The sequence below is a fragment of the Macrobrachium rosenbergii genome, chromosome 51 (genome assembly GCF_040412425.1).
Source record: "Macrobrachium rosenbergii isolate ZJJX-2024 chromosome 51, ASM4041242v1, whole genome shotgun sequence".
NCBI lineage: Eukaryota > Metazoa > Arthropoda > Malacostraca > Decapoda > Palaemonidae > Macrobrachium > Macrobrachium rosenbergii.
In genome coordinates this window covers 44,698,962-44,723,895 of record NC_089791.1, presented here as the reverse complement: position 1 = coordinate 44,723,895, position 24,934 = coordinate 44,698,962, and the positions used below count along the sequence as shown (strand labels likewise).

The 24,934-nt window shown below is 37.8% G+C and overlaps 1 protein-coding gene across 10 annotated transcripts in view; it reads left to right on the top strand.

The window, feature by feature from the left end:
- Nucleotides 1-21,344, top strand: part of LOC136833353 (protein FAM135A) — a 302,262-nt gene extending 280,918 nt beyond the window's left edge. For 7 of the 10 annotated variants that reach the window (XM_067095378.1, XM_067095377.1, XM_067095373.1 and 4 more), the window contains 10 exons: nt 4,065-4,220; nt 4,653-4,814; nt 6,902-7,001; nt 7,496-10,346; nt 10,736-10,915; nt 12,567-12,768; nt 13,000-13,249; nt 13,433-13,536; nt 13,751-13,874; nt 21,023-21,344. In XM_067095378.1, the coding sequence (XP_066951479.1) occupies nt 4,065-4,220; nt 4,653-4,814; nt 6,902-7,001; nt 7,496-10,346; nt 10,736-10,915; nt 12,567-12,768; nt 13,000-13,249; nt 13,433-13,536; nt 13,751-13,874; nt 21,023-21,228 (4,335 nt within the window). In that variant the 3' untranslated portion in view covers nt 21,229-21,344. The remainder of the gene's footprint in view (nt 1-4,064; nt 4,221-4,652; nt 4,815-6,901; nt 7,002-7,495; nt 10,347-10,735; nt 10,916-12,566; nt 12,769-12,999; nt 13,250-13,432; nt 13,537-13,750; nt 13,875-21,022) is intronic. The other 3 variants (XM_067095379.1, XM_067095375.1, XM_067095371.1) reach the window with 1 other exon arrangement.
- Nucleotides 21,345-24,934: the final 3,590 nt, after the last annotated feature.

The following is a 24,934-nucleotide window of genomic DNA, read 5'->3' as shown; positions in this document are numbered from 1 at the left end:
GTATCTGAAGTTAAAACTAGATTTACCGTGATCTGAACTTAGGACAGGTGTAAGGCATAGAATTTGCTATATACCATGTGGCGCCCCCCATAGGGGGTTAGTACTGTCAGTGTACCTCATGTGGTGCACTGTAGGCATTACTTAAGGGGCTTTACAACATCCCTTCAGCCCCTAGTTGCAACCTCTTTCATTCTTATTACTCTACCTCCATTCAGATATTCTGTCTTCCACCTGACTTTCTACCCTCTCTATCAGTTGTTTCGTAGTGCAACTGTGAAGCTTTCTTCCTGTTACACCTTTAAAACCTTCTTATTTTCAATTTCCCTTCCAGTGTTGAATGACCTCATAGGTTCCAGTGCTTGGCCTTTGGCCTAAATTCTATATTCAATTCTATTTTATACCATGTGGCCAGTATATTGAGGAAAAGGGTAAAAAATAAAGGAGGCTCTGCTTGGAAGCAAGGATGCCCAAAGATTTTAACTGAATCTTTAATCTCTGCTTCAAGGGAGATAATAGCTCATCTAACAGATCAACAAAGATGTCCGAGACTGCTTGACTTCCGTTCATATGCTTTATTTTTCAGAAGTCATACTGGGTTCACTTCACTGTCTGATAGTAATGCTTTAAAATTTAATATCTCTGGGATAGTATGCCACTGGTTTCAGCAACACACACCAGTTAGCAGCTTTGTTGGTTGCATGTTATAAGAATTTGATCATACGGCTGACAGCCCCAGGATTTGGATTAGGGATATTTGCTTCGTTCAAGTTAGGGCTAACTTATAATAAGCATAGGTATATGGCATTATGTAAGCAGTTCCTGTAGGAGATCCTGGAATCTAGATATCATGAGGCATCCTATAATAAGAAGTGCTGTGGAAGCAGCAATGTTAATGGTTGGGTCAGGCAAAATTGTAGGTACTGTACTGTACATTATTAAAATAATGAATAATTCAGTTGTTTTGCATTATTTTAGTTGTGAAATAGAAAGCTGTGACTTGGCTGTCAGAGTGGTTAAAAGGTGCAATCACCTATGTCACTGCATACCAAGTGGTACATCAGATTGTTAAAATCCCTCAAAGACGGAGGACAAAACTAACATTCCTCAAAGAGGGAGGACAAGACTAACTGGCTATCTTCCTCAATTGAAGAGCCCTCTAAACATATTGGGTTTTAAAGCTAAAGCTTGCCAAATGCTTGCTATAGGTCACCACAAGGCTTTCCTTTAAGACTATATGTGTAGGGGAGGACCCTATTTGACATTCTGGGCTCTCACAGTTAGTCCGAGGAGTTGGTAATTTTGAATTAGTGATCTAGTTAAACTGTTTAATGATAATGATGCAGGGTCCCAAGTGATTCTCACCTGTTTCTTTTATAGCTCAGCATTTTGTTCTCTCCCTGTATGTATCATTCAGTTTTTAATCCACATTTTGGTGCAGTTTATTAATGCAAGGGTTCCTTTTCAAACCCCTTTTTTAAGATAGTGGCACATACATCTGTGCCTCCCATTTTGTATAAGATAGGAATTTTGCAAGGCCCCTCCTCACTCACTGTCACTGGTGGTGCTGGAACCAAATTTATTTATACAGCACTTTGTAACCCCTGGCACTGAACTTCATATATCATTATGGGATTTTATTTTTAGCATAACCATGTTTTGATGTTTATGACCTTGGCTGTCACTCCCTCCTTGCTAGCTGGTCTTTTTACTTTGCTTACCACACCTGTTTTATTTACTTGTCATTTCTAACTTTTGCCTCCCAGCCTCAGGTAGACTGTGCTTGGCATTGCCAAAAACATCCCACTTAGAATAGGTCTGGTTTTACCCTGTAATACCTGAACGCAAACAGTCCCGTATTTATTTATCCTATTAAATTAAAATTGCTTTGTGTATTTCAGAATAACCTAATATTTTTTTCTCTCTTTTTTTTTTATTCCAAAATACCTTGAAACCAGAAATATGTAAAATTTCAATGATTGGAATGACTTCCCACCCAGTTAAAAAAAACTATTCATAGATAATAAGATTTTTGGATAATTTCCCGAGTTCTTTATGGTATTTGTATATTATTTATATGCTAGATGAATTATCCAAACTATTTTAGAACTTTGGGTCAGAAATGCTGTAATATATGACTGAAAGCATGGATCATAACTTGAGGAGTCAGGTCATCAGTCAGTAGTCTTAGTGCATACCGACACCATTGTGGTGATCGATCCAGGGGTAGTAACCCTAGCATTATGGATAGCTTTTTTCTCTGGTATATTTAGCAATATTTATACCTAGAAATGTGTGCTATTGGAACCATTTCACTGGGTGACACAGGTCTTCTCCCAGAAATAGATTTTTCCGTTGTCAAAATCCCTTTTTTGTGGATTCTAAAAGGAATTGCCTTAAAGGCAGACTGTCATTCTTTTCAATATCATCTCTCCTTGATATTAGTAACATTTACAGTCATTTAACATTGTTACCTGTAATGCATTATGAATATGTTTGTCTTAATCTCCTATCCTAAGTTACTTAACTCACTTGATATTTACAGTACTGTACTATGCTTAAATTACAGTGCATCCAGTTGAGTCAGCTATTCGAAAGTGCTTACTTAATTGTACACTGTACATTCTCTCACCTAATGATAGTATAGTCCATTAGTTACTTGACTGTGTATGTTTGTTTGTCCACTGATGTTGTAAAGCTCATAGCTCAACACTAAAAATAAGAAACTACAAAGTCCCACTTTTTTATTTTTGCAGTGTAGCCATCATAACATTTATTGCTTTTCTTTGCTTCCTTGGGTATGTGAGTTATAGAATTAAGCATATTATGAATGCTGACAAGGGAATTATTTTGTTTTTATCTGTTCATGCCACTGCTACCCTACTTATTGTTGTGATTTTTACTAATAAATCTTTTTCCCTAAAACTGCCAGTCACCTTCCTTACTTAGTGGATATTTACCATTAATTGCTACCAATTAGCTTAACTTTGATTATACACCTGACAGACAAAAAAATAGGAATCAGTTGGGTTTAATATAAATGTGAACAAAATTTCCATTTTCAGTAACTTGAGTATTAGTTGTGAGGTAAACTGTTTTGTTCAGTACCATAGTTCCTTCTTCCCTTTTCAGGTTATTTTTATAGCTTTCATAATTCATTTCAAGGACATTGAACTGTCTTTTCTTATTGCCAGGTTAATTTTACTAATTTTGTTTGTGCTGACTTGAAATTTTTGAAACATGTTTTGTGGGTATAATACATAACGTTTTGATTAACAAAGAAAGTGAGACTTTGCCCATGAATTTCATATGCAGTACCATTAAAGTTCATGAAAGATTTTAGAAGTTTATTGTATTCTGAATTATACCATGTAGCAAGAACAAAATGCACTGTAAAAAAATTAGGTTAACTGAATTATGTATCTTTTTTTCTATAATACTATATACAGTATTGTAATCTGGCTGATGAAAATGCTACAGTATTTTGTTTCCTTTCGTTAACTATTTTAATGTCAATTTTTGTTTCCCATATAACTGATAAAATATTTGATCCCCTAGTGAAGGTTTGTTCTTTTTAAATATAATTTTTGTTGTTTGAATGAATTTAAAGGACATATATGCTTTAGTGCCTTTTCTTTCAGTTTTGTTATATTTGTGATCTTTTGTAGATATTTCTATGTGTCACATTGTTTGTATTGTTTTAAATATAACTTGTCAGTTATCATGTTCCCTTTCCATCCGGTTTGTGTATTGCTTCTTATTCCTTAGGCATTTGTGAAAATTGTTACATGTCTTTCACTGTAGCAGTTAGCCTTAAATTATATTATTATGGTGTGTTTGTTTGGATATTTTAAGGTAAAGTTATAAGATCATCTGCAAGTGTTTATTTCTGTTGATTGTGAGCCAAAGCTTTTGAAACCTTGCAGTTTCGTCCTGAGCATGCTGAACTTTTTAATAACTGCTGTGCTGTATTTGATTCATTGAATATAGATACTATACCTTATGTACTGATGAAAATTATACTAATACTTGAAGTGTCATACTGTATATACCAAAACACATTGCAGGCTGTCGATTGTGAGGAGGATTTCTTAGTTGTAGCCAACAGTGATATAGCACAGTTATGTGCAGAGAATATACTATTATGGCAACACTTTCTCAGTGTTGTGATGAGCTCAGAACCAGTGAGGCAGTACTTAGCTCGCCAACATCACATTCAGAGGGTAAGCTGTTAACTCATATACAGTTACTGTATGATATACAGTACATGCTACTGTACTTTATAGTAGAGAATAGAGCAGCTGTTAATTATAAACACAGAGTACTTTAAGAAAATGATTCCGATGAAATTGGGCTTGTTATACTATTCTGCTAGCTAATAATTTGTTGCATTGCATATTGTTTGAACACTTTGTTGAAAGACAGAACAAATTTAAAAATCCACTCACTTCATACAAACTAAACTATTTATTATTAGATTTTTTTTGCAGTAAAGCTAGTACTGTAGATACCAACTGAAATTTGACTCTTTAATTATTTCGTGGCATCTCATGCATAATCATATTTTCTGTTGTATGTAGTTTGCCCTGTCTCTTCCTTAAACCAATGAATTCTCCATTTTCTATCTTAATAGAATTTCATTTTACTTTTTTCAGGTAAAACGGTTTGCTGAGGCATTTTTTGTAATAGACAATCCCCGTCCCTCTGCAAGTGGGTGCTACGATAGTAATTACCAAAATTATGTTGTAGTATCTGAAGCTGTGAGACGATCTCGGTACTTTAATTCTCTACCACCTCTTGCGATTGAATGTGTAGAGGTAATTGAAATATTCTTTCATTTTTATTCAGCAGCGTTAAAAGTGTCTGCCACTTTTAAACTTAGTACATTATTTCATAAATAAGAATAAAAGTAATTCTGAGAACTGGATCAGTCACCCTTAAAATGTCAAAGATTGAGTTTCATCAGATAGTACCATATATTAAAAATAATACTGTAGTTTTATCCATTAATCTAAGGTTCCCATGGCCAGTAGATTTCAGATCCTATATACTAGTTACAGTCAGGAAGCACTCTAACATAATTATTCAGTCTCTGTTTTCAGTAGTTTGTGTTTTCACTGTAACTCTCTTACATGCCTCTGACTTCTTACCCTGTAAATATGCTTGAAGCTGATGAGTGACAACTCTTTAATCATTTTCATCCTGAAACTAGGTCAGACTTTAAACACTCAAATCACCACTTGAGCTTGTTTAGGCTATCATACTTATGCACTTAAAGTCATTTACACTGGGACTTGGGGTGACTAAGATGACCCTTTTGTTCATATTCACCTTTTATCTTCTATTGAGGGCTTCCACCATATTGTGGACTTTGTTGCCTTAAGCTCCTGGTGGCCCACACCAAACTGGATTGATTGTTCAAGCAGACACAAATTTTTCAGCGTCCCATTTCTCTTCAGCACCAATACTTAGGCATCAAACAGCCAACATCAGTTCTATCTCCTTCCTTACAAGAAAGCCTCCATACCAACTGCCTTGCTTCTTTTCAGTTCATCCCTTTAAGGGATAAGGGAAACTAATTTCTTTCTTCTTTTGTTTTGAAATTTCTGCCTCTGGATAGTGCAGGAAAATCTTTAAAAATACGCAATAGTTTATGCTTTCACTGTAGAGCTGGGTCACTTTAGCAATTTGATTTGTAGGGGCCACCATGATTGCCAAGTAAGAACAAAAGCATTTGTTTCTGCCCTTGGACAGTGTTCAAAAGTGAATCGCCTTATGGGGAGTGTCTCTCCCATTTTGGAGCCCTGAATATTTTGCTATGTGAGTACAGGTTCTCATGGTGGATTATCAGAAAGCAAAGCAGCAGTAAAGACATTACGGTACTTGAAGTTGAAGCCAGCCTGAAGAATGTCCATCACATCTCTGGGACTGTAGCTTGGGAAGCAGCAGCTTCTTTGATTGAGGTCCTAGTACTGGAATACCATATTGAGCATTTAGATATCTCTATTCCATGTGTGCAGCTTTTGAGATAGAATCCAAGCTTCTAGCTTAATAGCACTGACTTTTTTTTTTTTTTTTTTTTTTTTTCGTCTCCCTGGAAATGGTCTCGGACTCATCGCTAGTCATTCTGCTTTGCATACTGTGGTAATCATTGTCACTGGAGTAGAAGTGACGGCATCTTGTGGATATGCACACATGAGAAAATGTGTATTTGGAAAAATGTCAGTTGTAAACAATAAATTCTGATTCTACTGTGTATAGAAATGGAAATTTGGATGTTTTCATTCATTTGAAGTTGAGTGATTCATGCAACGACAGACCAAGATTCCATGAGCAATATTCCTCTATTTAAAAGTTTCCAAGTGCTCAAGTTTGCCTCCCAATTTTATGCATGTCGGGTGATCTGACCAGTAACCAAATACAGTAGCACTATTTCCTCGAACTACCTAATAGGTTTTAGATTGATTTTAAGATTAGGGTTATGTTAGAAGGAAAAATTATTTTCTTATTATTTTATTATTATTATTATTATTACTAGATAATTTAAAACTCTGCTGTACAAGATTTTTTATCCACTAACTTGCTGTTGGACAAAGCAAAACAAATGCTTATTTTCCTATAACCCATAAGTAAATGTAGGACCAATATAGGAATTAATTGCTGATGTGGGATGTTGGTGTGACAGGACCAGTTGATATTTTCTTGGGTAATTATTGTGTATATTCATAGATGGTTTGCCGGTCTGGTATTTGCTTAAAAAAGTCCTCATGAGATCAGAATTTCATTTTCTTGATGTAAACTTTTTTGAGGATAAATTTTTGTAATGAATATTTTTTATGAGAAATTGTGTAGTCCAGGCCTTTAATCTGTCTTAAAAGACTTTTTCTAACCATCTTCTTTTCAGATGGATGGTGATGCAACCACATTGCCCATTATATTTGAAGACCAATACCAGCATGTAGCAGAATTTGCACGTAGGAGATCTATCGTTAGTCGGAAATCTGGTAAGGAAACTTCCTTTGAAAAAAGCCAAATTAATGCTTTTATAAAAATTCATCAAGCTACCAGGGCCTTCCTTAGCAGTTTAGCAGTGTAAAAAAACAAAATTTTTCAAGTATAATTTCTTGACACATTGAAATATGCTATCAAAAGAAGTTTTGACTAATCCAGGTAAAGACTATATAGAATAGACTATTGTTTTTATGTTTTATATCCTTGTCAATTAGATGTAAGCTCCACCATGCCATGTATTTGCTTTCACTTATGACACTTGTGGATTAAGTTAGTAAATGAAATTGCTAAGCTAACTATTCAAAACAGAAATGCATGATTGCAATGGATTTGCTTCCTACCTACAATATTTACAGACTTAAACGTAACAAAGAACTTTAACAATTCAGTATACTGTATTTAGCTCCTGTACCTTCTGAAGTAGAATTCCTTTGCCTTGTACACAGCCATTTCTGTCAACACCTCATACTCTTTTTCTCCATTTCAGAAAATTATATAAGTCCAGCAGATATCCAAATAGCTATGGACCAATTAGATGGAGATAGTGGAAAACGTGATGTTATTCCTCCTGACGTAACACGTCCAGAACCTCAAACACGCAATGGTCTAAAAGTCACTCCTGCTGATCCTCCCATGTCAGTTCTGTCTCATTTAGAAGGGAAGGCACATGTTAATCATGACACTAAGTCTATTTCAAGTCATGACAATAAGTCTTTGACAAGTGCAGTATTTGACAGCAAGGCAGCCAGCACAAGTGGGTATGATTCAAGGGGAACAAGTAACAATGAAGTGAAAGCACCAAAATACGGGTCAAAGAGCAACAAGGGTCAGGTGCATGGGGTAAAGGCGTCTCTTCCCACTTATGTGATAGATAAAGAAAATATTCCAAATAAAGATAACCAAGGTACTTTCAAGTTACGATCGAAAACAGGAGAAAGTCGGTCCCGCAGTAACGATTCACGAGTGTCCTCGGTGCACAGTGGTGGTAGTAACAGTAGTAAGCATACCCTTGGTAGTGGATCTGAGAGTGATGAAAAAACCTTAGGCTCTAAAGGTTCTAAAGGTTCAAAAGGCTCAAAAGGCTCAGGGAATAAAGATGATTCTGAAGGGGAAGATAAGCCTCCTTTACCTCCCCGTACAGACAAGATGCCAAAAGATTTTAAGCCTCCAATTCCTCCCAAAACTCATAAGCTTCCAATGGCTAGAAATAGCTTAAAGGAAAAGCTGAAAAATAATTTAAGATTAGAGTTAAGGCTTCCAGCAAACCAGGGTGCAGCATACAAAAGAGCAAAATTTAAGGTTAAATTGATACAACGAGCTCAACAACTTAGATCCAGTGGCTCCAGTAATCACAAAAGCAAACGTGCTCAAGCAAATGCCATAGCAGAAAATGTTGTATTGTTAAAGTACCGTCGTCTAGAGCCCTCTCTGAGCATGCCTTATAATTTGGGAGCTCATACTCCTGGAAGTGGCAGTTGTGGGGGAGGGGACCAACCAATGAGACATTCTCAGAGTACTCTCTCAATGCCTTCTTTCCTTTGGGAGGTAGCTAATGCTTCCTCTCCTGGGATAACAGAATCAATGCCAGATTTATTAGCAACTGATTCTGAGTCATCATCTGACATCCACCAAAAACCTCCACCGCCATTGCCAAGACCAATGCGATTGGATCGTAATCCACCTGTCCTGTCTAATGTTGAGGTTGGGCTTGTGTCTGCAACAGATTCCACACTTTTGCAAATAGGGGGCGAGAAAGTCACCCCATCATCTCTGGCTAAACATAAGAAAATGACTTCTCCTGTTAAGAAAACTCCAGAGAACCCCAAACCTTTGATATTACAAGACTCCTCTTCTAATAGTGATATCACTTCAGAACGAAGTGGTTGGGTGTCAAATTCAAGTCGTCAGAGTTCAGGTTCATCAAGTGGTCAGGTTAGTCCAGACTTGGACATTAAACAGTTTCCCATAAAAGACATGCTAACAGCAGCATCTACAGCTCACTTTAAAAGCAATGGAGCAAACAGCAGTGGGTCAACTTCAAATGGCACCAAATCTAGTGGGACTAAGTCGAATGGCGTAAAATCCAATGGAACAAAGTCCAGCAGAACGAAAAATAGCAATAAGTTAAATGGAACACAGTCAGCAAAAATGCACATCATTGAGGGTACGAAAACAATACCTGGAGTAAAGTACAAAAGTAAACCTGGAGTAAGAAGTCCAGGAAACCCTAGAGTTAGTCGATCTGAATCTCGAAACCAGGGCACTAAATCTGGTAACAAAGAAGTTACCCATCGGTCAGCTTCCAACGACCAACTGCAGATGAAACAAAGGAAATCACCTCACAGAAAAGAGGTTAAGAAATCACAGTCTTTGCAGAAAGTTAACAATTCTAACAGAACAGAATCCCATCTCTATGAAGAAGTACCTCTGCCTCCTCCACCAAAGGAATTCCAAGATCCACTGCCTGGGTTAAGAGAAGCCTTAAAGAGGGGTGGGTTTGCTACTACTGGAAGGATACCACGGGAAGATAGAGGTGCTAAACGTGCTATGGTAGGTTATAAAGACAGACCACGCAGTGAAAGTCCAAAGACAGAAACAGGTAAAGCTCACAGGGATGAAGGGTACAAAAGTGAGCGCAGTCGTGGCAGTTCGCGTACTGTTACTCCAAGGCACAGTGGGGAATTTGAATTAGAAGATATTAGTAATGTGTATGAAAGTGTAAGTGAGGTTTTGAATGATGTTAAAAGGACTTCTAGGAAATCTGGACATGGGCATGATAAGTTCAATTCTCTTCCATCAATGAAAAGGAGGCACCAGCCATCTTCAGGGCCAGGTAGACCAGAGAAAAGGGGACCAAGTAGGAAGATGGCTGGCACCCCTGACAGGTTATCTGAACCTACACCAACAAAACTGAATCAACAACATATAAATGGAACAGAACGTGTTCGAACTCAGTCTGCACCGCCTCCAAATATTGATAAGGGTGAGCTTAAAGAGGCGAAATCCCAGCGACGCTCAGATCCATTGTCATCTAAGTCAGATCCTCCAACACATTTAGCAGATAGCAAATGTACATTACTAGAGTTGTTCCTAGAGCAGCAAGGGGCTAGTGTATGGGCTCATAGAGAAGCACAAAGAGAATTGTTAAAAGCTGCTCAAAATGCTGCTAAGAAGGAAGCTGCTAATGCAGAATCAAGGCTTTTTCAGGAAGTCAGTCGAAAATCTGATGACACACCTAAGGTTAATTCAGATGGAAAAATCAACCCTGACCTTGTCACCGATGGTTTTGATGACAGCTTGTCAGACATACCTCCCCCTCCAAGACCTCCGTCGCCAAGGTAACAGAGCACTTTTGTATTTTAGTCTTCTCAACTTAAATGTCAGTTCTTTATAGTATCAGTACTTTTCTGTACTTCATAACTTGGAAGTCATTTCTGTATATCATTACATTTCTGTACTTTATGCAGAATTTACTCAAGCACTTTTTCCACTGGAACATATTTTGTACCTTATCAGTAACATTCATTATAAAATTCAGAAGTAGCTACCTGTACTAGATAAACTTTTCCTTTAATTGTATTCCATTTTTAATTTACACATTTTAAATTTTGTTCAAAGTTTATCAGAAACAGTACACCTATGTAAAAAGATAATTATCTGATGATTTATAGGCTGTGTTATTTACAATATAAATGTACTGTATTCAAACTTGTTTCTTACATTGTAGAGAGAGAGGTGAGCCCAAGTGTACCTGCCCATCTGAATTAAGAAAAGAAAGAGGTCGTTTAGAGGACCCACCTGATCTTCTACCTCCTAAACTTAACCCACCTGTAGCTGATACCCTGGCATTTGTGAAAGCAAAGGAAGATTTCAAACAGCAAATTAATTTTCAAGGGTTACTTTACAGGTTTGTACTTTTCTAGCCTTACCTCTTATTCAGTCTTTAGATTGAAAATATATAAGAGTATGTTGGATAGCATGCATATGAAGGTTTATCCCATAATTATTTCAAGGACACTGGAAACCATTGCAACATTTTCACTTTCTGTCATTATTTTATCAAGCTTAGCTACATACTTTGGAGACAGTAGATTAAATTAAATCAGATTTCTTGGAGGCTTCATTGCAATGCCTCAGCAGAGGCTGTCAGGTTTTAGTTTGCAGTCTTACCATAATTTACTGTTCTTCTCCATATGTTGAACTTATTTACTTTAGCCAGTAAAAAGAGGGAGTCGGAGTGATTAGACACCAAGATTAAAGAAAGGAAGAGGAATGGAAGTAAAAAGGCTAAAAAGAACAGGTGCAGCTGGGGGCTGAAGGGATGCTGCAAACTACCTTCAATAAATATTAGGTGCACTGACAGCACTACCACCCACAGGGAAGACAGTTCATGGCCTCAGTTTACAACCCAGTTGCCAGTTGTCATTTTTGCAGACTTAAGCATGGTTCTAACATAACTTTGGAGTAAATGACAGTAATGACTGACACAAGTACCAGCAGAGGAAGAATTGTGCACTCAGGGAAGAGAAAACACAAAGCTAAGATGCCATCTTAGAATTCAATCATTTGTCCCTCATTGACCTGTATACTTGCTTTCATTCTTTACAGCCAAGCAGTAAATTGCTACAGATGTTGAATTTGGCATGTTAACTAGCCTTCATAGCATGACCACATATGAGTCATGAACACACATAATGGTAGGATGGCAGCAACAATACTGTAGGAACAAAATTAAATGACTCTGTGCTTATGGTAGTGACAGACAATCCTCATTTACGGACAAACTCACTGCTTTGACACTTATAAATTCATACTCTATCTTGCCCCATTTATAATCATGTCTCCATGTTCCTTTTCATAATAATTTTGGTTTAAAGATATAAATGGCACTCATCACATGTTAGGAACATTGTTAACCTCAACTTGAAAGATGGCTGCCAAATGGCACTCATATTGGGACAAGCTCTTGATTGCATGAGATATTTTTATGTGATTTGTCATCCTAAGTAAAGGATTATTCCTTATTAATGCTAGAGATATTTTTTTGTGGTTTGTCATCCTAAGTAAAGGATTATTCCTTATTAATGACTGCAAGTGAATTTCAGTGTTATTATAGGATTATTTTTCAATTGTACAGTACTGCAGATTAGAAATGCACTGGAGATTATTACTTCTACGAGTAATTAAAAAGTAGTATAGACCAACATCTTTTCATTGATCAGTACTGGGAAGCTGGTACATTTGTAACTAAACAGCCAGTTTCTCAAGAATCTTCAGAGTGAAGGCAACATACATTACATGAATAAATTGTCATACTTTATGACAAGTTTCTGCTGGTACCAGTTTGTTGGTGACAAACATTCTCTCTAATAAGCATAGCATCTCAAAATCTAGTTTTTTATATTTTATATTGATGTGCCTTTTAGTTCTAATATCAGACTGTGGTTCATGTTGTAACCTTTAGTTAGAGAACTTTATTGTGATAAAAAGTATTTTAGGAGTAGAAAACTTGAACACTTCAATAAGAACACCTTCACTATCTTATTTCCCCTTTGCAGTGACTTTTCAGGTTTAGCTTCTACGGTTCCTTATTTTCACGTAAGCGATGATTGCCGGGTATTATCACCAGATGGTCTCCACCTGATAATCTGTGTTCATGGCCTTGATGGCAACTCTGCTGACCTCCGACTTATCAAAACTTATCTTGAAATGGGTCTACCAGGGGCTAATTTGGATTTCCTAATGTCTGAACGCAATCAGGTACAGAATTTCCAGACAGTTGTATAAAACTGCATACTTAAGTTTTACTTTTTACATATTTAATTGCTTTTCCCGTTATCAAATATTTGGTGTTACACCAGTCCTATTCCCAACATACAAGTGTTAATAGTCTAAAAATATTTTCATCCTTTTCTTGTGACAGATTTTATAAAGAGCTTCATGTTCAAGATGAATGAGAAAAATATGGTTCATGAAATCTTCCTTTTTCAGGGTGACACCTTTTCAAATTTTGAAACCCTGACTGAGCGTCTAGTATCAGAAATCCTGTATCACATTGAAGCATACAACCTTAACCCTAAAAGGATATCCTTTGTGGGTCACTCACTGGGTAATATTATTATCCGGGGGGCAGTTTCTCATCCTCATATGAAACCATTTCTACCAAAACTCCATACATTCCTTTCCTTGTCTGGACCACATCTTGGTACTCTGTTTAACAACAGTGGCCTTGTAAACATGGGTAAGTGCTTGTTAATACTGTAGATCAAGTGAAAAGCAGCCTTTAATTGTATCAATTGACCTTTTTCTAATATCAGTAATTTAAAAATTGGATCTTTTGAATGGTGTCTGATTGAATCACTTAAAAATGTTTCTCACTGGTTTAATTTTTTAGCTAATAAATTAAAATATGTATCTCTTTCAGGAATGTGGTTTATGCAGAAATGGAAAAAATCAGGTTCCTTGTTACAGCTTTCCCTCAAAGATCGTGTCGATATACGCCAAACTTTCTTGTACAGACTTTCACAGGTAAAAGTGTTTTTATTACACTTTTGTATTTGCATATCTTTGTTTGGAATAAGTATTATAAATGGTGATTCTGAAAAATGGTGTTTCTAATATGGAAAACAATAGCTTAATGATTAAGAAACATACTTTTAGCATGATAAATTGTCATTACAGTGCTTAAAAATACCTGAATTTACATAATATTTTACATACTGTACCTAATATCTCTCTGCAGCGTTCCCAGTTGCATCATTTCCGTAACGTATTGTTATGTGGGTCAACGCAAGACAGATACGTTCCATTACATTCCGCTAGAATTGAACTCTGCCGTCAAGCTATTAAGGATAATTCTGTTATGGGTAAGTTCATTTTGTTTGTTAGTTATTGTAGAAAGGTGATCTATTTAGTGTATAATAAATTTAGGCATATCTGTCATGGAATTTAATTGAAAAAGGATGATTATTTACACATCTGAATCAAGATCAATGTCCTTTTGAGTAAAACAAAAGCACTGCTTTTGCCTAAGATCTTCATTATTTGGAATAAAACAAAAACGCTGCTTTTAAATTGTCAGATGGTAATTCTGTCATGCAGTCAAAGTTGCCATCACTCCCATCTTCATAACAGTATGAGAAAAAAAAGCACAACTGACACTTAAATTTCATATGGGGGCTTAACTGTAACTGGCATGAAAAACTGCCCAAAAATGTGAATAATAAAATCATACCTTACTTGTTTTTAATTTTACAAGTTTTACAATCTCTTCAACTGTTTAGGTTGTAAAACTGGAGAGTGTTTATGCCATGAGCAGCTATTAAATATTCAATCGTAATACTTTTTTGATCTGCCTCCCATGGAAGGCCATTAAGCACCCTACAACAAAACCGACTAGCAAAGAAAAAGTTCCAGTGTTGTCGTGAATTATTTAAGGGAGAACTAGAGGGTGCCATCTTAAAATATGCATTGCTAAAGAAAAGAACTTCCTTTTATACCTGCATTCCAAGTTAAAGAACTAAAGGAAGACTGTCTGAATAAATCAAGAGGACTTAATATTCAATCATCCATCTTCACAGGATAGATCAAAACTCACTAAAATATCACTAAAGGCAGGAAAGAAGTAAACCTCCAATACACAAGTTATGGTACTCAAGGTGAAAGTAAAATAAATTTTAAAAACTAGAATTCATACATATATATTCCAAATTGTTCTAGATGAAACTTGAAAGGTATAACACCTGGTAAATACCTGACAGAAGGATATAAAGAATATAAGAACGGCCTAATTTTTAAAACAACGTTGCAGCAGTAGTTGGAATACAATCTGTTAGCCCTACACCCAGTGGAAATTTTTTATTACTATTAACTTATTTTAACCAAATTACCGAGTCACATTCTTACTCTTCTGAGAGCAAATAATTTAGCTTAATGGTCTGGTTTAACTACTCAGTGATGCTGTACTCTCCTGTGGCTATTTCAGAGGATTCATTAATAATGAGGGTGAGAAATGAAACAGAGTAAAGAAATTTGAGATCTAGTTGGGAGATTACCAAAGCGAGCAGATGAAAAATAAATGGAAGAAACCATTGCAGCTGGGCTAAACAAATGGTGCCAAATAACCTTTTACTGATTTCTACAGTATGCAGTGGAGGCAACACCGTAGATGGTAGTTCTTGCTCCCTTCCCGGCTCCACTTTTTGACAAACTCTATGGATTAAGAGCAATTTTAAGAGGTGAATTAAGAATAATTTTAAGAGGCAGATAGCACACTACTTTAAAAGATGGACCAAAAACACTGCAATGGCCAGCATCCTCCTCATCACCATCACCTTATAGTGGCCAGTCACCACCCAGATTTCACAAGTCAGTGCTAGATCTGCTATAGCAGGACAAGGAAATGTCATAGTAGGGAGAAGAGGGAGAGGAAATGACTGCAAGATATGCCTTATTTCTAAGGTTATTACTAGATCTGCAGCAAGAGAGGGGGCCATTACCTGAATGAAGAGAGCTGAGGGACATAACCTGAATGAAGAGAGGTGAGGAGAGAAACAATCACAGAATTTACCTCTTCAACTGCAAAATATATACAGAAAACATGAAATGCCTGACACCCTTTAAAGATGAAAAGGTCACTCATGAGCTGCAGGGTCAAGGGACAGGCCATTGCACTGGTGCAGTGTCCTAGAGATCAAACATACATATGATCAGCGACCATGCCCCTCTTCACCAAAGGACCAGGGAGAATATGCAGTGGCTGCTGAGAACTCAGCAGGTAGAACTATGGGCTCCCCCAAAATCCCTTGTCTTCAGCTTAAAGGGACAGTAAGGTTGTGTTTGCCAGTGAAATTTGTTATGCCTTACATCCAAGACTGCCATACCATGAAGTGCAAATAAAACCATGAAGTCTAGGTGAAACCATTTGAGCTACCATGACACTTTTTCAGCACAAATCCTCTCTTCATAGTCTTCAATAACTTATCAGTATTTTCAACCAGGATCCGAGATATTTGTTGCAGTAAATGCAAAGGTGGCCAGTGTAAAGGTCACATGCAAAACAGGAGGTTTAAATCAGTCATTGGATTTCTCCAGTTGGTTTTTATAGTTCTTAGTGATCCCAAAGATGAAGATGATCAACTTAGGCTCTCAACAAGTTTGCTAAGCAGATTCCTTACAGGTAGGAGGCATTCAAGCAGATTCCTTACAGGTAGGAGGCATTCTGTAAGAAAGCCTACAAAGCATAAAACACATTATTTCATTAATGTGACTGATAATGTGGTTCCTCTTGGAAAAGCAAAATTCACAGCTTCATCCTTGATGCTAGACTTCACAGGTTTGTTGCAGATCAGATCCTTTTGGTATAGCCGTGTCATGAGTTTGATCCTTGAAGCAAGAATTCTGGGTGTCCACTTGTACAGCTCCTGGGGAGGCCTTAAGCACTGGACAGGCAACCAAAAGGGAAGTCCAGAACTTGTCAGTTAAAAATAGAAATATCCATTTTATCGGCCTACTAAGTTCATTACAAACTCATTACACCCCCTCTAAATTGAATTAAGGATGAATCTGAAACTTGTTACTATAGTAACTTTTTCAGCTGGGAAGCAACAGTGCTACAAGTTTCAACCACCCGTTACTGTTAAAAGGAAAATTTATGGATTTCAGAAATTAGTTATAAAATTGTCCACTTCTAAACAACATGTACATCCCATACTGACCACTAAGCAAAACAGCACACATTTTGCTGAGGTATGTCTATGAAGAATGTAGCAAAGAGGAGGAAGACATAAAAATAAAATTTTGAACATTTAAGTCTGTCACTTCCTAGTAACTAAATTTATCTAATCTAGTAGATAATACTGTATTTTATACAAAATAAAGCTTCATCAAAATTACTGTTAAACATGAAACCTGTAATTCACCAATAGTTCAGAATAATTTAAAATAAAACAAAACCTACCAAAACTAGGAACTGCTTTCTGTTAAAAATTAAAGTGAATAAGTTAATCTTGGACTGATTTCTATAAAAACTGCAAACTTTAAAAAAAAAAATAGCAAATAAAGGATTTTGACAAAGGAAAAATCTATTTCTGGGGAGGGGCCCGTGTCACCTGGTGAAATAGTCCATTCAGCACTTATTTCTAGGTAATTCCGTTGCTAGGTACCAGAGAAAAGCTAAATGTAAAGCTGGTTTACTACCCCAGAGCGACTCAAGAAATGGAGTCGTGTATGGTAAAGGGTGAGATTGTCACAATCACGGGACCCTGCCTATAAAGATTCCCAATGTCAAAAGTCCCGAGAGAGGTACCGATACAAACCCATGCAAAAGACAGAATACAAAAATATGACAAAAAATACTCCTAACACTTCCAAACGCATGAAAAATATGATTAATGTGTAATATGGTTCTAACATAAACATTACAGTCGAGCTAAATAGTGTGTTATTAATTAGCACATCACCCATTACTAAATATCATTTGCTACCAGTATTTGGCAAATGCCCAAAACACTGGAGAAGAAGAATACTTTGAGTTAGCTAAAAGATAATAATTGTCACCGAGTCAACCAGAAAGAGTTCTCTTTCGCTACTTAGACAAAAATGAAAAGCTCCAGTTGGAATTTCGTCAGTTTTTTTTTTTTCTTTTTACCAGCTAGCAAAAGAAACTGAGTTTGCAAAGAATACATGTATTTGCATAATTAAAGAAAATGGGAACGAAATCATTCTGGCAAAACATGCAGGAAAACGGCAGCCTTCTTACCAACAAGGAGGCATGAAAAGCTAGTCTCTTAGTTTCTAGGGACTTCAGAATTCATTATTATGAAATTTGTATTTTTCCTATTTTCCTACCATACAAACCTGAGGTCTTTACATGTGGGTTTACTTTCAGCGCAAGCTGGAACTGGCTGTTTAACCTAAAACAAGGAGGTTATTGGTAGTTGGCTACCAATGGTAGGGAAGGAAGCCCTGCCATCCAGTCGGTACACATGCACTTTACCTTTTGGCCCAGATAGCAGAATGAGGGGTGGCTAGAGGTGGGCCATTTATGTAAAGACCTCAGGTTTGTATGTTAGGAAAAATGCAGATTACTTAAAAAATTTGTCATGTGTTCCTGCACATATACAAACCTTCGGTCTTAACATAAGGGAGACTTACTTCTTGGTGCGAGGATTTTGAACAAATCTCTGAATTGACCGGTAGTTCGCCTCACCTGGGGCCTCTCTTCCTGATCATGTAAGAGCAAAGGAAGGAGATCCACGCCTCTGATCTGTTGAACATGTGTGATGTTCAACTGCCAGACTTCTGAGCCTTTCAAATTAATGGGATGTGGCATCATCGATTCGAAGAAAGGCTTGGATGAACCCATATTGTCGGGGGACAAATAAAGCTGAAGATAACCAGTGGGTTTGTTCATTGTCAGTCCCTCTCCCCCCTTGACAGAGAGAGGGTAGGACTTGCATCTGTTAATCCAAATTGAGCTAGATTATAGATAGGATGCTCTGTCATCTAGAAAACCTGCATCACGCCAGTCCAGCAAGTGACGGCTTGCTAACCATTCCTCTGCCCACTGGGAGAGGAAGGGTATAAAAGAGAAAGGTGAGAGGCCAGTCCCACACACACCCTCTCTTTAGCAGCCGTACACCATTGGCAAGAAGCCGCCTGTCCCTCAAGGGGAGCTGGGTGAACTACATGACTGCTGAGCGGCCACCACAAAACCCAAGGAAAAAGAGTCCAAGGATCTATGGGCAACGTCCCAAAGGTAAAAGGGGAGGTGAATGTGGTCTGTCCTGACCACATTCCCATCCTTAGTACCTGTCTGACAGGATCTTCCTGAATGTGAGGGGCAGAAATGCCTGATCTTGTGAATTCTCGCCTGGAACGTGCTGTTGTCCACCACGTCAGCTGTGGAGTACGCCTGTTTTATCATCACACGAAATCAAAAGAAATGGTGCTCTTGGATACTGCTTCTTGGCCAAGCCAGAACTAACGAGTCATCGGCGCTCAGACTTGAAAGTCAAGTCCTTTAGTTGGTAACACAGATGGCCTGCAGTCACTTGGTAGCCACCAGGGACTTGGATTTGAAATGATCATACCCTGTTGATCACCCAGCAAATCAGACTGAATGACAGGAAGGCATAAGCCGTAAAAATTATACTATACCATGGATCAGCAAAGTTAAGCAACATTGGGTCTGGCCAGTACTTGGATGATCGGACAAGGAGCAGTGCTTTCAGCGTGGTATAGCTGTTGGTTGTTAATGTACACGATCCGGAAAGACAGAGCCGAACAGTAACAGCTTTGGTATGTCGAGATTGAAGGTCTAACTCGGCTGTTTTCCAAGGTTGAACAATCTTTTGGAATGTTAAGGCGCTAAAACCAGCTGCCCCTAACAACACCAACCCTATTGACTGAACTTCTGTCATTACATTCATCTTGCCTGGAATGCGTCTGGATGACCTCTGTGCTTAGTGTGCTGTTGCCCATCCGTGCACCTGGACTGTCAATCTGAGGAGATGAAAGGACACTAGCCCCCTTTCTTGTTGACTATGGAACTACAGGCAGTCCCGTTTATCGGCAGGGGTTACCTTCCAATGGCATGACATTAAGTGGAAATTGCAGATAACTGAAAATCGTCGATTTTCGGGACTTATCAGTGCCGATATCTGGGTATCAGCACCAATAACCAGAGGAAATATGGGCGCCAATACCCAATTATCAGCGCCAAGAAGCGGAAATCAGCAATTTTCGTCTCTAGACAAGCGCCATAAAACCAGGTTGCCAATAACAGAGCCCACTGATGACCAGGGACTTCCTGTACCTTGGTACAGTTGCTTCTCAACACCACGGAGTGCCTATCCTCAGTTCCTGATGCTTTTGAAGAAGTAAGAAGTTCCAGGATATTGAAGTGTAGGTTAGGTTAGGCTAGGTAAACCCAGCCTAGTTAGACTAGGTTAACCCAGCCCAACCAAACCAAACCTAGTTAGGCTAGGTCAGGTTGGGTTGGGTAGCCAACCTAACCCAACCCAACCTATTGAAGTGCTGGTGACTGCTGTTCTGGTTGTTGCTTTGAGCATGAAGTATCTTCAGAGAGGAAGCATGTAACAACACTCCAGAGGCGATACCTGTCGTCTAACCGTTAGACTAAGTTCTCTGAGAGAGGAAGGGAAGGAATGGGAAGTCCTTTGTCAAAGACCAGGACCCCTTCAATCTACATTGAAGGAAATGAAGAAGCCGCCCGTGAAGCACTGGCCTCCCGGTGACGACAGGTGACCAATGCAACTGCTGAGCTGGTTGCCCTGTCAAGACAAGGACAACCTTGCTACTGTATCTGTTAACCTTGCAGATACTTATTCTTGCTTGGGTGAGAGTTCGGACGTCTCAGGTCCATGCAACTCTCAGGCTGTGACCAAATCTGAGAAGGTCCTGTCTTGGGGACACTGTGCATGAGAGTTCACCAGGACCAATCAATCATTGATATACATCATATGTACCTTGAACAACCATGTCCTAGTCGAAGCCAAGATGAGAAGTCATGTGAATACTTGGGAAGAGGTCCAAAGCTCACAACAGGGATAGGCATGGAGCCATCTCCTTTCCCATATATGTAAAGACAAGGTTTGTATGTTAGGAAAAATACAAATTACTTAAAAAATCTGTTGTAGTGAGTACATTATAAACAAAGTAGTTATGTCAATATTGGTTCAAACTGTATAGAATAATTGTCAGATTTTAGGTGCAGTATATGTAATTAACATTAATTTGCTTTCATTAATGTTATTTCTTAACTATAAAAATAAATAAGCAGTATGCAAAAATTAACACTATCACACAAGCTATGGTACTATATTAGCATGACAAAATTTGTAAGGTACTGGGGAAAGTGACAGGGTTCCTGAGTACTAAACACCTGAAGAATTCACTGAGCTGAGATTCTGATTATGGAATAGCTGTAATGAATCTGAAACAATGAATCTAAATTATCAATTTTAAGATTTTTATTTTTGTTCTTTTACAGGCTCAGCATACCGTGAGATGGTGTCAAACCTTTTACAACCAATCATCAGCTCTCCATCTGTAACTTTGGTTCGATATGACATCCATCATGCTTTGCCTTCAACAGCAAATTCCCTCATAGGCAGAGCTGCTCACATAGCTGTACTTGATTCTGAATTGTTTATTGAAAAGTTTCTTTTAGTAACTGGACTGAAATATTTCAAGTAATGGTATCTTGTATGTAGAATTTTGGATATTGATATTTTCTATCTATTGTAAGTCATGTAAGTCAGATTTAATAATACAAATGTAAAATATTGTAAATATAAAGTTTTACATAGGTATGTTGATGTACAAATTCAGAATTCCTATTATATATTAGCCCAGCAGACAGACGAAAAATTTGCAATGTGTGCATGAGGCTTATGCTACTATATACTGCAGAAACATAGGCACTGACAAGTAGGACTGCAAAAAAGTAAGGAGAGATGTAGTGTTCAAAAGCTGGAAAATAAACCAAGAAAAGCAGTAGATATGGAAAAGCAGAACAGACCTGTATGAAGGACCAAAATATCATGGAGAAGGGCACAGATAAGAGGACCTAGACCAAATGGGAGTTCAGGCAAAGACTGCACAAGACATTGCCTAGTGAGAGAACTTAATTCACATCAAGCCTCACAAAGGGAAAAGCTGAAGTAGAATCTTTATGATGGTGATAATATTAGCCTACTAAGCATTTCAAGCCCGTTGTCGCATAGGTTTTCTTGAATATCTTTTTATATATCAGCTGTATCTTCTTGATATTTTGGCACAGCATGTTTTAGACCCTCCTGTAATTTTGGGCAATATAATGAAGTATCAGAATTTATTGATTAAGGCAATTTACTTTTGAACTTTTTCAATTTCCTCAACATTCATTGTAGATATCCAAATAACTGTCCTTGGCTTAGCTAAAGAGTTAGGAAAGAAGCTCCTCCCACTCATTTCTCTGTCCCTTAAACTTATGAATGGAAGAATGTACTATGATATGGCTTTTTACATTTTGAATTACCGACAATAACCATTTCCTATTCAGTATCTTTCATATAGGCATTTGTATGTTTTTATATATCATGTACAGGCGGTCCCTGGTTTACGACGGGGGTTCCGTTCTTGCGCCGCGTCGTAACCCGAAAATCGTCGTAAACCGGAAAATCGTCGAAAATCGTCAAAAATCATAAGAAAACCTTACTTTTAATGCTGTGGGTGCATTGAAAACGACGTAAACTGCATTATTATTGAGTTTTACATAAAAAAAACCTTCAAATTATAGTTATTCTGCCGTTTTGGGGCCAAATTTCTTCCGTCGGATCGGCGTCACGGCGTCGTCTTCGGAACATGCGTCGTAAGCGGAAATAATTTCTGATGAATATATTTGAAAAGCGTCGTAACCTCGGAACGTCGTAAGCCGGAACCGTCGTAAACCGGGGACTGCCTGTTTATATTTTTATTTATTACCATGAGAATGGGGTGGTAGTGGGCCAGTTTTGATTATAAGATATTGCAGATGTGGAAGTGAAAAGCAGAAAAAATGGATGAAATAATAGTTACTTTTATAACAACACTACTATATACATTATGATATATATAGCCAAAAAAGTATGTGCAATCTATACAGAAACTGCAATTCCATCAAGACACTGAAAATATAATTTATTTCATTTTGGAAATACCCAACAAGAAGCTTATAGAAATATTAAGCAATACAGGTAAAAATGAAGGCAAGTATATTTGTTCCCTTATCACTGAAATATAAACCTATGCAGCAAGCTGCAAGCATCTAAATAGGCCTACCAGTTTCAACAATCAAAATCCTTCCACAGAATGCTTCCATTGTCAATTTGATAGAAGTATTTTTAAATCATTCAATCACGTTCTGGTGCAAGTATGTTAAAGGGGAACCCTTAAAGAGATTATCACTTACCTTTTCAGAAAAATTCTCAGCCCATTTGGGTGACTTCAGACATTTGCGCATATTGGACGACAAAATAAACGTATCTGAAAACCAGTAAACTACTGCCCCTCTAATTTTCTGTTGGTCCACTCATCTGTATCTATATACTGTAAATGAACCATGAGGTTATAATAATCTCTCAAAACTATGAAATACAGAAAAACTTTAATGTATAAACTAATCTGGATATGTAAAATGTAAAAAACCATATCGTAGTACACTCTTCCATTCATAACTTTGAGACAGAGAGAGAAACAAGTGGGAGGAGCTTCTTTCCTAATTCTTTAGTTAAGCCAAGGACAGATGTTTGGACATCTACAACAAACGTTGAGGAAATTCAAAAAGTTCAAGAGTAAATTGCCTTAATCAATATATTCTGGTACTTCAATATATTGCCCAAAATTACCGGAAGGTCTAAATCATGCTGTGCCAAAATATCAAGAAGATACAGTTGATATATAAAAAGATATTTAAGACAACCTATGTGACAACAGGCCTGAAATGCTTAGTAGTAAACTATAAATAATGAAAATTACTTAAAATTTGGACAGGTGAGAAGCAGTTTTCTCAATATAGTATGGTTGCTTAACTTATAATTTGGCAGCAAAAAATTTTTAAAAATACAGATAGCCTTAATTCAGTAATTTGCCTTGGCTTACTGTATACTGATAAAGTTTACAGCACAATGAAATACAAACCTGCAAATTTCTTAATGAAAATGTTAACAATTAAGAGATCTGTTCCTAAAGGGATACAAACCATTTGCCTTTCATAAATGGAGTATCCTTCAGCTCAAGCTAAAACAGTGGTAGACTCTTGGTAGGCAAGGTAGGCAACCTGATGGAGAGGGGGAGGGGGGGCATTACCCATGCTCACTTCATCTATGCCACTCCTTTCTTTAGCCACCATCATGAACAGATGTCCCATCATGCTTTTCCCTGTGTGCCCTGTACCTTGGCTGAGTTCTCTTGTTCCTTTGCCCTGTGTTATGTGTAATCACCTTGTGTTAGTTTTGTGTATTTTGGTCCCGTTTTCCTATTTAGAGAATAAACAAGATGGATGCAATTGTAAGGATCAGTAGACTCTCTTAAGTCTTTCATACAAATTCAGGGATGAAAGAGGGAGAGAGAACCCCACCCTTCCAAGTGCCAAACAAGACAGGAAAGCCCATGAAACTACCCTTCCCTATTGCCGAGGCCAAAGCTAAGAGAAAAACAGTCTTGAATGTTAGGTCTCTGTCCAAGGAACTCAACAGAGGTGCAAAGGGGGCTGCTTAAAGCTCTGTAACACAGAAACTGAGAGGCAATTATCTCAGCAATGGTAGATAAGGCAGCCTGCAATCTGCTGAACAGATACTCTAGCCAGACAGAGACTTTCTGTGACACCAATCACAGATGATGGCCCACTTCCCTTGGTGCACATTTATGAAGGAATGACAGAGGTACCTAATTATCTCACATCTCCCTACAAGAAATGCCTCTCACACAATACACTAGACAAACCCTATACATGAAGACAAGTCTGAAGTGCCTGATGGTACTTGCAAACACAGGGTGAACACAGGAGGGTGTGCCACAGGGGCAACTCTTTTGGTGCCTTGACCAACCATGTCGGCAGATCTGCATACTACTTGGCATGTGACCAACACACCAGAAGCATCTGAAGACCCAGCCTGATGAACACTTTGTTGGTCACCCTGTGGAGGAGATTGAGGGGCTGGGACACATGATGTTTGGATGCATCCTCAATTGCTGCCTGCAGGTCTGGGACTGGGGAACAAAAGACTGGAAGATTTCTGTTCAATCTAGTTGTGAGCAAACAAACTGGTCAGGGAAGAACCTCATATTTCAAACAATTTCTCTGCTATTTGGGGGTGCACGATCCACTCTGTTCCTACCATCTAGCCCTGACACAGAAGCTGATATGACAAATCTTGAATCA